Raw genomic sequence first — 13,236 nt, forward strand, 5'->3', positions numbered from 1 at the left:
ATCAAGAGCGTTATCAAGAGTGCTGATGGTGGAACACATCTTACTGCGTTTGGTTCATACTAATCCTCACACTAACAGTGAAGCCAAACGTTTTTGAAGTGGTCCTCATCCATATGTTCAACATCGGCATGCATCAATATTGTTTAATTGATATGCAATGCATGTTTTCAAATTTTTGATGTAGGCTACCGTAATCAAACTACGATTCGACGATACATTTCAACAATTTTACGACGATTTATACGATTCTACGATTCGACGACTATTATTTTCTCTGGTTGTCTCTTTTGCAAAATGTCTTATTGTGGTTGAAGCCTGCCCCCTTGTGGTTCAGATCTCGATTCCAAAGCACAAATTGCTTTTACCATCTCTTTTTGGTACGGTGGCCTGAAACTGTTCTCAGCGCCAGGTAATATCGAATTAAATCTTTTAATTGGATAATTTATGCAACATAATTACAACAGAATCTTTTTCATTCACCTTTGTTGAATATTTTTAGTGTTCCGTAGCCATTTATTGTTGAAATTTAAGTGAGTGATGAGTAGAACAAAATCGTAAATTGAAATTCGTCCTAAATGGTTTGAATTTAGTCTGCCATTCAAAGTATTTAATTTATAAGTCTTTCTGAAAATCAGCATGGTATTAAAGTGAAAAAAAGTGTATGTCGTGCAAGCAATGAGTTTTTATTTGACTTTTGTGTAACCAAATGAACTTATTTCACATTTATGCAGAATGGGGGCTTACAGATATATGAGTGAACTATGGCGGAAAAAACAGTCAGATGTTATGCGTTATTTGCATCGAATTCGATGCTGGCATTTCCGACAGTTAACAGCTGTGCATCGTGCACCAAGGCCATGCCGACCTGACAAAGCAAGAAAGCTTGGATATCGTGCAAAACAAGGTAAAATGTAAATGCAGTACCGGTAGCTATCCTTATATATATATATATTGTAAATATAAATTCTGAGGCTATATGCACAAATCCACTTGAGCATGACGTATTCTTTTCTCCCACCTTCTCTTTGAAAACAAAGTTTGTGAAAAGAACGATAAAAAATGTGTATATTTTACTCCCATTTTTGTGTGCGCTTTTGATCAAAATACCTACGCAATGTGAAATGGCAAAGTCTTGTTTCTGTAATAAAAACAGCAGCAAGACAAAAAATTGGGGTGCAACCTAGTTCGTACCTTAAACCATTCGTACAGTCAGTTCGTACCCTGAAAAGATCAAAAGAAAAAATTAAAAAAAGCCGAAGTTGCTGATTGCAGTTTAATAGCACAAAGCCGAGGTCGCTGATCGGAGTTTCCCCAAACAATTTGAAACAAACTCGAGGGATAAGATTAGCGGAAAAATGTTGGTGGAAACTGCGATCAGTTAGGATTAGAGCATAGATTAGGCTCTATGGTTAGAGTTAGGGTAAGTGGAAACTGCGGAAAAATGTTTACGGAAACTGCTATCAGCGAGGGTTAGTGCATAGATTACTCTATGGTTAGAATTAGGGTAAGGGTTAACGGAAATTGCGGAAACTGTGATCAGCGAGGGTTAGAGCATAGATTACTGTACGGTTAGGGTTAACGGAAACTGCGATCAACGAACTTCGGTTTTGAGCTATTTTTTCTCTCGATCTTTTTAGGGGGAAAATTTAAAAATGATTGCGGAAACTGCGATCAGTGACTTCGGCTTTTTTTAATTTTTTCTCTCGATCTTTTCAAGGTACGAACTGACGGTACGAATTGTTCATGGTACAAACTAGGTTGCATCCAAAAATTGTGTCTAGCATACTTGTGCATGCCATCCCGAATTTTAACTGAAGCTGTAGTTTAAACGTGCAGACAGGTGATTAAATTTTGTGGATTATCAGGCCTCGAAATTCGTTTTTGTTGACGGCGGACAAACGTGTCCGGTCTGAGCAGCTATCTCGGCGGACAAATCAAGTCTCACGGCGGACAGACCAGTTTTAGCGTCGATCGTCATGCTTAATCACTGTATCTTGATAATTCTTCACCATTTGAGAACTATTAGAAGGCTTTTTAAAATTTCAGCAAAGTCACTCTGGAAAGGCTTTTATCAGATCAACGACATGCGCTTGAAGAGTCAAAGCGCCGTGTAGCTGCTATACGCCGCATAACTGATTAACTTCCACCGAACAAGGTCGTGTGGCTTCTTGCGTCACAATGCTCTGGGCACGAGTCGGAAAACTTTTACACTAACGCTACTATTTTCTGCTGTGCAAAGTGTCGCTAGGATATTTTCTTTAGATTTATTTTTCGTGTTGTATTTTTGCGTGTTTTCTCTGGGCCTTTTCTTTTTCAACTGTAATACCAAAACTTAACAAATTTTATAACCAACCTTGGCTTATGATATTACTCGGAGATCAATGCCAGACACTGTGACGTAAGACTTGAACTACGTTGCGCGTGATTAGTGTAAAAGTATCGGTACTCCCATCGATTCTTGGCGAAGAATTCACCTTTGTTACGCTGTTTCAATGTCATCAATCGTTAAAGCAACGTAAAAATCGAAAGTTTTCCTGCTTGAATGGAAGCTAAGGGATGCAGTATTTACATTTTCTAGATGCGCGGGAAATTATATTCTCACAACAACTGTTCGTGCTATGCAGTGACGATCTGTATCGCTAGTTCCTGTGTTATTTCTCGGCGGACAAATATGACCGATTTAGAGGGTACTTCCCGCGGACATCACATGCTGTGACGGCGGACATGTCCGCGGTGTCCGCCGTGAATTTCGAGGCCTGGATTATGAATCCCAAAAAATCAAGGCAGTGGCTATTTGACCGCCGCCGGTCTTTGAATCTGAAACACTATTTGACCGGTCATGACGTGACTATATAGGCACTTTTTTCTTTTCAAAGCAAAAGACGCGAAGAGTGCCTATATAAGTTCTAAATTCGACAATTATGTTCAACTGATTCGGTGGCGTGTAGGATATGTCTCGGGTTGCTGTTCCAGAGGGAATGAGTTCGAAGCTACGCGGAAGCGTTCTTTTTTTAATTTTATCTAAATTTTGACCCGAATTAACTCAATCGTTAGACTGCTGCATTTTTGTGGTCAATTTTTAATTGGCAGTGGCTATTTGACCGGCTCCGGTCTTTGAATCTGAAACACTATTTGACCGGTCATGACGTCATTACATAAGTCTTTTTTTCTTTTTCTCTTTCAAAGCAAAAGACGTGAAGCGCCGATATAAAGTTCTAAATTCAACACGTGCTCTTCAACTCAGTCCGTGGCGCATACGTTGCGTCTCGGGTTGCCATTCTAGAGGGGATGAGTTCGATACTATCCGAAAGCATTGACTTTTTTTTCATTTTTTTTTATTTAAACTTTGAACCGAAGCGCATTTTTGTTATCAATTTTTAATTTGAGTAGCCTACAGCCCATTTTTTTATGTCTTTTCAAATGTGAGAAATAAAGTTAGAGTTTTTTTAATTTGCTGGAATTTGAGAATTTCTCTTGGTAATTTTCCGATCGTGATAAGTGGTCCAATTTTCCAATCGTCCATTTTTTTTAAAAGAAAATTACATTTTTGCTCTCAAGTTAGTTATAGCCTATACAATACTTCTTTAAAAAATATAACTAAATTGACCACAAAAATGCGCTTCGGTTCAAAGTTTAGATAAAAAAAAATGAAAAAAAAGTCAATGCTTCCGGATAGCATCGATCTCATCCCCTTAAGAATGGCAACCCGAGACGCAACGTATGCGCCACGGACTGAGTTGAAGAAAACGTGTTGAATTTAGAACTTTATACCGGCGCTTCACGTCTTTTGCTTTGAAAGAGAAAAAGAAAAAAGTACTTGTGTAATGACGTCATGACCGGTCAAATAGTGTTTCAGATTCAAAGACCGGAGCCGGTCAAATAGCCACTGCCTTTTTAATTTAAGTAGCCTACCGCCCAATTTTTTATGTCTTTTCAACTATGAGTAATAAAGTTAAGAGTTTTTTTAATTTTCTTGAATTTGAGAATTTCTCTGGGTAATTTTCCGTTCATTATAAAAGGATGTGACTGTGTTTGCCGAACGACGCATTACATTTTTGCGACTTTGGCATGCATTACATTTGGATAGAACCTAATTCGTACCATGAACAATTCGTACCGTCAGTTCGTACCTTGAAAACGTCGAGAGAGAAAAAAAAGCCGAAGTTGCTAAACGCAGTTTCCGCAAACAAACAAAAACTCTTTGGATCATTACCAGAAATTTTAAAATGTTTCCAGAAATTTTAAACTGCGATCAGCGACTTCGGCGAACTCTTAGGATCATTACCGGGAATTTTTAAATGTTTGCGGGAAAACGGAAATTGCAATCAGCGACTTCGCCTTTGTTCTATTTTTTCTCTCGATCTTTTCAGTTTGTTTGTTTGCAAAAACACCCTAACCCTTTTAAAATGTTTGCGGAAGCTCCGATAAACCCTAACCATTTAAAATGTTTGCGGAAACTGCGATCAGCGACTCCGGCAAACTCTTAGGATCATACCAGAAATTTTAAAATGTTTGTGTAAACTACGGAAACTGCGATCAGCAATGTTCTATTTTTTTCTTTCAATCTTTTCAGTTTGTTTATTTGCGGATACCGATACTCCGGTGCCCTAACTACCGATACCCTGACCTTGCGGAAACTGCGATCAGCGACTTCGGCTTTTGGTGCTGCCATTTGCCATTGAAATACATTGGGCAAAAGCTTCGTTGGGGGGCTGTCTTTGAACAACGATTCGCTCGCATATTAAAAATAAGATATAAAAATGAAAGTTAGTACTTCAATACACAGTAAAATGTTCTTTTAATTGGCTGTCGTTTAATGTTTTTATCATTGCAAATAAACTTTTGATAGTGGTTTGAGTTTGGTCAAGTTTAGGTGGCCACCAGATGGAGCTAGTAGTATTGCGGGACTTGCATACGCGCCGACTTTCGGGGGAGGCGGCGCCCCCCGTGAATTTATGATTGAGGGGCAACAAAAATAGCTATTACAAGTGGTGTTTCAAAGATAAAATACTATACGAAAGAGATTTTGATCAATTTAATCGGACTTAAAGAATGCCGAAAGCGAAAAACAGCCTACGTTGCTCTCGCTCGCAAAACAGCAGCTGATCACATGGCTTTCTCTGGAACGTGAATTACTACTGAGATGCACGCTCACAGTCACACATTCCTTATCTTCCCGCGCGTGAGGAGCAACTTCAAAGTCAAAACGCGTGGTAGCGAAAAAGCAAATACGAAGTTGCATGTTTATTCTTATTTCACGAGTTATCCAAACGTCCGTTGGATTTTTGGTGACTTCAAATATGAAATCGATTTTAGTAAACTTTATCGAGTTGAAACATCGACGCAACGAACAATTACGTGAATACAGCTTAAAGAAAAAATGCATTTTTCAAAACTGTCATCCGTGTTTTGCTTCAATAAACACTGTATTGATGTAAGTATTGTGAAAATGTATAGGCTACATCTCATTCATTGCCATACACTCATCAATATACACTCCTGCGCTACCGTGTAGTAGCCTATAGTACTCGAGTATAGGTCGAACCCCTACTTTTGAGCTGAAAATCGGTGATATTTCCTTCTCCAGTGTATAAGTCGAATAGCTTCCGACACTACCATTCGATGGTTCATCTAAGTATTGGCATTAACATACTTGGAGGACATTTCAAAGTAGATCTTAGAGTAACTTATGCTGCTGGAATAGTCACGTAACTATTCAGGGCAATATCAAGTAAACCAGCTAAATTAGACACGCTATTTTCAACGAGGTCTTCCCGCTGTGAGATCAATTATGATTTAACAGAACGCATTTTTTTGTTCACAATGTGTGAGAATTAAATCGAAAACCGATAAAAGAAAAGGTGTTTTATGGTCTTGGTCGCAGATATTGCCTGCATTAACGTCGTCTCATTATCACCTAGCCCAGGGCTTCTCAAACTTTTTTGCTCTGCGACCCCATTTTGAAAAATATATTTCTATGCGACCCCATTTATTTATTTACATCAGACTCAACATGGTCTATTTTACAATCAAACATAAAATGTAGAAACAAAGCAGATACTCAACTCCGAAGAGCTGAGTTGCATTGTACCACATACAAAGATTGATAGAAACAGTCTGTTGGCATTATTTCATAAATTCATTGATTGGAAAACAAGTTACATCGTGTTACAAACTGGTATAATTTTTTACGAATGAGAGCTTGAAAAGTTGTGGTATTGTTATCAACGAATGCAGAGATGATGCTGCGTCGTCTCTGCAGATTATAAAACATTCTGCAACAATTATTGTATCCAACACGTAAGCGATTACTATTGGATGAAAGATAAGTTGCACCATAGTTGACAGGCATATAAAGGCATACAATAGGAACGAAACAACACATTTTTAACAGCAATCGAACATTTGGAAAACCTTGCTTTTAACATGTTTCCAGCACAATACAACGACCGTAATTGCCGTTTTGTGTCTTCATCATCGGATAGCAAGTCGTTAATTATTACTCCTAAATATTTCACTAGGTCTCAAAGCAGATACGTTTTTCATTTAAATATATGATCGGATTAAAGTCAAGTTTCAACATCTTGGATTTAAATAAAACACCAACAGTTTTGTTGCAATTAAAGTTTTGTTGCATTATGGGGACATCCACGTTAATGACATTAAAACGGATCATTTTGATCATTATATTTTCTTTTTCTTTCTGACTTATCAATTGTTTTCTTTGTGCTTGCAATTGTTACCGCATGAATCTACGAAACCTAACCACTGATCCATAGTCAATTAATCTTGTAACTGGTTCCTTCAGAAACTAGTTGATAAGCTACTCTGAAATCATAATGCGAGCGGTAAGGTTACTTTTGGTCAGTACGTTACAGCAATGATAGCGTAACTGCGTAACAATGCATCAATTGTTACGATTGGTTATATTTTATCGTTCGACATTTCATACCGACGGTTGCGGTCAATTGACATCATGGCAAGACTACAACCTACCGGCACTAGAATTTCATTACGACCCCAAAATTTCATTACGCGACCCCGTTTGGGGTCGCGACCCATAGTTTGAGAAGCCCTGACCTAGCCAACCTGACATCATTGTTTTATGCGGTCGCCAAGGTTAGACATCGACTTCAACGATCATGGAATGTTACGTAATAAGAACAATTACTGTATATCCTACACGCAATAATAAAAAAATTGATCTTTTCAAACAGCTCTTTCTTCTGTTTTGTCTTGTGAGCTTTGCATATATTGCTCAATGCTCAACAAGTGCATAAAGTTTAGAATTGACAAGAAATCATTGAATGTGAAAATTAAGTTTGAACCACTGCCAATACAGGTATTCAAAACTTTTACTTCGACCTTTTACTCCGTAATCTACGTCCGCAATGATTTTTCTGCAGCAAAAATGCGTTCATTTTGTAAACTGCAGAGCTGGAGGCAACAGCTTGTCCCGTGTATAAGTTGAACCAACCTGTCTTTGAGGTAAAAATCACTTGCTAACATCTCGAGTATATGCGGTCATTCGATAAAAGACTAACTTATTAAGACTTTAGATAAAAAACAAAAGAGAAAACACTTCGCCGTTGTTAACGCTTTGAAGGTAAGTAATTAGCAAAACGAGCGAAACGAGGTAATAAAACTGATAGCGGGTTTCCACTCTGCTTGAGATTATGATTTTTTTGCGTTTTATTTCGATAGCTTCACTGTCTTGATCGTTATTCACTCGCACGAAAAGGAAATGAATCGGCTTGTTTTCCAACTGTTCCAATTATGAGCTAACAATATCAAAATTTTTGCGACTAGGCATACTGCATGCGTAAAAGTAAAATTAATCGTTTCAAGCAGCGATTCTAATAAATTCGGTTTGCGATCTAGGTGTCAATATAAACAAGACAGTAAGCTTAATTAAACGCTATTTTAATTGAGTAAAATAGCGTTCTCGTTATGACGTCATCACCTTTCTCGCCCCCCAAGGTTTTTTGAAAAGTCGGCGCCTATGGGGACTTGGTATTAACTTAGTTGGTTAGATCTATGCTTGTGCTTTCCAACGATAGCAAATGTTGAATCATTTATTGATTTGTTGAAATTTAACAACAAATCAATAAATGGGAGTCAATATTTCCTTCCGGTGTGTTTCAGTGCATTTCCACCCTAGCCTAGAGCTGCCAAAAAGTAAAACACTTTAAAACTTTAAGTTAATGCACGTATGTCAGTAGATAATAATATCTGTAAGCATTTTATCAGCTCAATTGGCTTTAGATATGGAACGTATTCATTGTGTGACTTGAAAATTGGAACCATGCACAGTTTTAGTTTTAACCGTTTCATGTCTTAACCTGAACCATTTCCAACAACATGCACATTGTGGCTTTGTAAAATATTGTAAATGCTTTAATATACTCGTAGCCTTCAGCAATATATTAGTACAGTGCTCTGAAACTAGGTATGGTGAACTAATATTATAGTGGTATATTAGTAGTCTGCATGTGTATATTACTAGTCTGTAAACGTGTTTGATATACTATGTTCAGGGTTTGTCATTTACCGTGTCAGACTACGACGAGGTGGTCGCAAGAAGCCAGTGCCCAAGGGAGCTACTTATGGCAAACCTGTCCACCATGGTGTGAATCAAATTAAGTTTGCTCGAAACTTACAAAGTGTTGCTGAAGTGAGTTACCTACATTTGCATATTGTCCAGTAGTAGCAGTGGAAGCGTGTAATTACCCAAAATTATATTGCTGAAGTAACAGATGCGTGTTTGCTATTGTGCGGTGCATGTGTAACCATTTGTTTTGTGTGTAGGAACGAGCTGGTCGCCACTGTGGTGCCCTCAGAGTTCTTAACAGCTACTGGGTTGCCCAGGATTCCACATACAAATATTTTGAAGTGATATTGATTGATCCAATGCATAAGGTAATGTACATCGTGGTACTCGCTACCTAAGCTTTTGCACATCAGCGGCCGGTAAAATAGAAAACAAATCACATGTGATAAATAATGTAGATTTGGAGATATCATCAGCTTATATATTTGTCATGTTTTATACACAGTCATACCATCCAAAATGATTTTTATATTAATGGTCTGTTGCACTGTATAAAGAAAAACAATTATCTCTAAGGCTTGATCAAATCCACAACAATACTTGATATAAACGACTCAGTTGCATGTTTTGTGATAAGTGATAACTTTAAAGTGTTTGTTTTCACGTCAGCCTTAAGATATATATTATATTTGGCAGATTTCATTTGAACTTCTGTGGAATTGTATTTGTATGATATATATAACAAAAAAACTACATGCTATCATATTATATAGGGTAGAATCATTGTGGTTATTTTTCCTTGGGATGTGTACTATAGTAAAAATAATAGGTGCAATCGTAATACGTACAATTGACCAATATTTTAAACCCCTCTTTTTTATGCTTTTGCGTTGCTGCTGTTTGTATGCCTCTTACTTTTATACTTTCTTTGTTTTGTTTCTTTTGCGATTCGAATATGGGCATTCTTGTCTGATATAAAAAAAATTATATAGCATAGAAAAACTAAAACCTTTTTGTCTAAATAAAAACGTTTCATCCTGTGAAGGTGGTCAGACGAGATCCATCAATCAACTGGATCTGCAAGTCCGTGATGAAGCATCGCGAGAACCGAGGATTAACTGCAGCAGGAAGAAGGAGCCGTGGTTTGGGCAAAGGACACAAATTCCACAAGACAATCGGTGGATCCCGACGCGCTTGCTGGAAACGACAAAACACGACACAGGTAAAGTGTTCACTGCTTAATATAGCCATTTCCTGAAAAGCGTCGTATCGAAATTCTTAATATTTTCTTAGTGCTGCAAAGATGTTTAAATCAACTTCTCTCCAATTAACTCTCTGTTTGGTAAAAGTCTTGTATTAAAACGACAGGCAAACGATAAAGGTTGTTTTTTCTACTGTATTAAATTTGCCTAATTTATAAAATGACAATATTTTTGTTTCAGATGCGTCGCAAGCGATAAACTTTCACTGCTGTTGTGTTGGCTATGGTCATTTCTACGTGATAATTCAATACAACGCTTTCATCTTATGGACCGGTGTGTCTTTTAGAAGTGTCGTGTAAACTGCAGTTATCTTGAAAGTGACAAGGTTTATGTTGCACTGGATTATTATGTATGAGTGAAAGGTTAACCACCACATATAGGGAACGTTCAAATATTACGTAACGCCTTCGAGGGGAGGGGGGGTTTATGCAAAGCGTTACGTTAGCGTCACATCGGGGGGGAGGGGGTTTAAGCAAAACGTTACGTAACGCTTTCGAGTACGGAATGGTAGTTTTTTGTGCTGGATTTGTAGTGAAAAAGCGTTACATGGGGGAGGGGGAATTGAAAAAAGCATTACGTTGGCGTTACATGGGGGAGGGGGCGTCAAAAATTCGGAAAAAAAGCGTTACGTAATATTTGAACGTTCCCATATTTACCAGGCATTACCAGTCTCTCTCTGTTCCCATATTTGTTGAGTTAGCTAAAAAAATAACTGAAAGCATAAGTTAGGCTAAAGCACATTCGACGCTTGAAAAAAGAATCTCAGAAAATTTGCTTGGGGCTGTTCGAACCTTTTCTCACTCACTTAAACTGGGTTTTGGAGTCGTGCGAGATAAATGGAACTCCTTGCTTTGTAAATGGTCACATCAGTGTTGCCAGATTTTATTAAACTTTGTCCTCATTTTTTAAAAGTTGATTTCAATTGTTATTGAAAGTTTTAGATCACAATATGGAGAACAAGAAACAATATTTTAAACAGAAATTGCCAACAAAAAGTGTATTCATCTTTTTCTATCTAGTCAGAGTGGACCTTTTGCAACGACTTCACAGTCCGGGCTTGCATGAAAAAGTTCTTGCAGTCAACCCTCGTAACATGACAAGAACAACACGTTTACAGTTTTCGAAATACTTGAATTGTTTTTGAGATTGTATCCTAGTTCCTTGAGTTCAAGTATTTGACAGTTTTGTAGTAAAACAATACAGTTTTTCAAAATTGCAGTATTTTAAGTCGAAGCAAAGCTGTTTGAACAGCTCCCTATTATGACAGTTAAGTTCGGTTCAGTTTATTTTTATTTCTGACCATCACAACGAAAAAACAACAATATTATGACAAACACACCAGAGGTCTAAAAAAGGTAGAAGCGACAAAACGCGTACGTTACAACTTGCATGATACCAAAGCAGGACAATCAGTTTAAAATATGGCACGGTCGCAATACCTCAGGTTAGTTGTTCTCAGAGATTTTCTGTTCTACGTAGTGCGAGGGTTGGAAGTAAGCAAATTTCGAAACGGATTTCCAAGCGATCCTGTATAGCCTAAAAAGTTGACCTCCACAAAGTTCCTCTTTCGAAGGTCGCTATCGCACCACCTCTTCTCTGTACTCTTGGATTACGGTAGCGGTTGAACCTTTTTTGGCCAGGAGTCCTCTTCAATTCGTTGTAAGTAGCCGTGCTAACAGAGTTTCCTCCACCACTCGATCTTTTTTATATGGTGGATGCCAAGTCTTCTCTTCGCATGTTTTGTTTGTTTATCTTTATCCTGCATTGCGGGAAAGCGGACTTGAGCGCTATGCATCGGTGTACGCCTTCCGACATACACCTGACCCACGCTGCAGCCGACGGCAATGTCTCTTTCCGATTGTCTACTGTACTTATGATGACTTAAATTTGGTACTACCCATTACTCGAAATCGATCACTAGGTAGAGTGAGTATGTTTCAAAACATACTCGCGTAGAACAGCTGAGGAAAGCATTTTACAAGTTTTCTTTTTACAAATTTATTAAGTTAAAAATTTGGCAATCTCGCAAACCCTTCAGAAAAATTTTAAATCGTAAAAAAGAGAATTATTTTCTTTGTCGAAATGCAATGCAATAACAAGTTTTAAAATAGAGCACTTGCAATCTGCAGGTCGCTGTAGGTTTTAATCGGTATGTACCGCGACACTTTCCCTGTAAACTGGCCAACTGCAGCATTAATTTTGACCTTTTCAGCAGTCAGAGAATTAACTCTTGCCATGAACTTTGTTTGGTAATTGAAAAATAATAATACAGGCGGTGAAAATCGAACCCCAGTCATCAAAATGACTGTATCCCTAATTAGGGATTGTAGATGTGAAACTACATCCGCTTTTGGCTTATCCGCAATACTAGAAGGGTTAAGATTTTTTCCAATTTACAAAATATTGTACTTTTTATGGGTTATATGAAAAGAGTGAAGTTGGTTTTAAAATAATTTAAAGTTTTTAGTTAAAAGCAAGCCAGCAGCAAAGCGTACAAAATATCAAATTGGCAATTGACATTTCTAATGTTGGCGGAACAACGGAGTTACGTGTCCCGTCCCTACCCTAACCCAAACCATTACGCCAAACTGCCCGTAGCAAATCGTTTATTTCATTGACTTTATCTAAGAAATTTTGACAATATCAAGCAAATTACCGGAATAAAAATTATGCCAGAAGTAGCCTCCTAGCAAACACAAAAAACAGAGCGAAATGGAGGGAGTTCATATGGGAGGCTACAGCTGATCAAATTATGATTAATCTGTTGAAGAAGAAGAATATCAGAAATGTTTCACAATATCAGTAGTACCGTAGCTGAAGCAACTCGCAGATTACAAACACGAGTACCGGAAAAAAAGAAAAAGGTGGCAAAAGTTTTAGACGTTGGTAGCTGATCTGCTTACCGAGAGTAGCCTACTTTGCATTAAGCTACCGGCAGTGGCGCAGGAACTATTTTTCTCTAGGGAAGCTGAAGCTGCCGTAGTGTTGTTAGCTTCTGGGGGCTTCGCCCCCCAGACCCTCTCATTTGCGAGAACATTAAAAACTGGTGGTAGGCATTCGGTCTCCTCCTGTGCAAAAAAACGATGCCAAATCACACACTTTGTAAATTGTAACAAATGAAGAACGGTAACAGCAAAGCAGCTGTTCAGAAAATCAAAATGAAAACGAACAAATTAGAAAGTGATATGAAAACGACAGTTTGTGGAAGTGAGTTCTCACACGGAAGTGAGTTCCGCCCCGTTAGCTCAGTGGTTACGCGTCGGGCTCAAGATCACGCGGCGCTGGTTCGACTCTCGGGGTGTGCGCTTGAGCAACGCATTTCAGGACTGCTCTCCATTCAGCGGCACCTATAGTGAATGGAATAATTTCTCGGCAACAACACTTCAACAATCGGAAAACTTCACTCTGCCAATCTCGGTAACC

General features: G+C 38.2%; 1 protein-coding gene across 1 annotated transcript; it reads left to right on the top strand.

Annotated features, from left to right (window-relative positions):
* The first annotated feature begins 297 nt into the window (after positions 1-297).
* LOC145774100 (large ribosomal subunit protein eL15-like) lies at positions 298-10,079 on the top strand. Its single transcript, XM_082585250.1, has 6 exons — positions 298-409; positions 732-904; positions 8,538-8,674; positions 8,809-8,919; positions 9,597-9,773; positions 9,994-10,079. Exons 2-6 carry the CDS (start codon positions 733-735, stop codon positions 10,009-10,011), a joined length of 615 nt encoding a protein of 204 aa, XP_082441376.1. The 5' UTR covers positions 298-409; position 732; the 3' UTR covers positions 10,012-10,079.
* The last annotated feature ends 3,157 nt before the right edge of the window (positions 10,080-13,236 follow it).

This window comes from Aplidium turbinatum, chromosome 7, assembly GCF_918807975.1.
Source record: "Aplidium turbinatum chromosome 7, kaAplTurb1.1, whole genome shotgun sequence".
Classification (NCBI taxonomy): domain Eukaryota; kingdom Metazoa; phylum Chordata; class Ascidiacea; order Aplousobranchia; family Polyclinidae; genus Aplidium; species Aplidium turbinatum.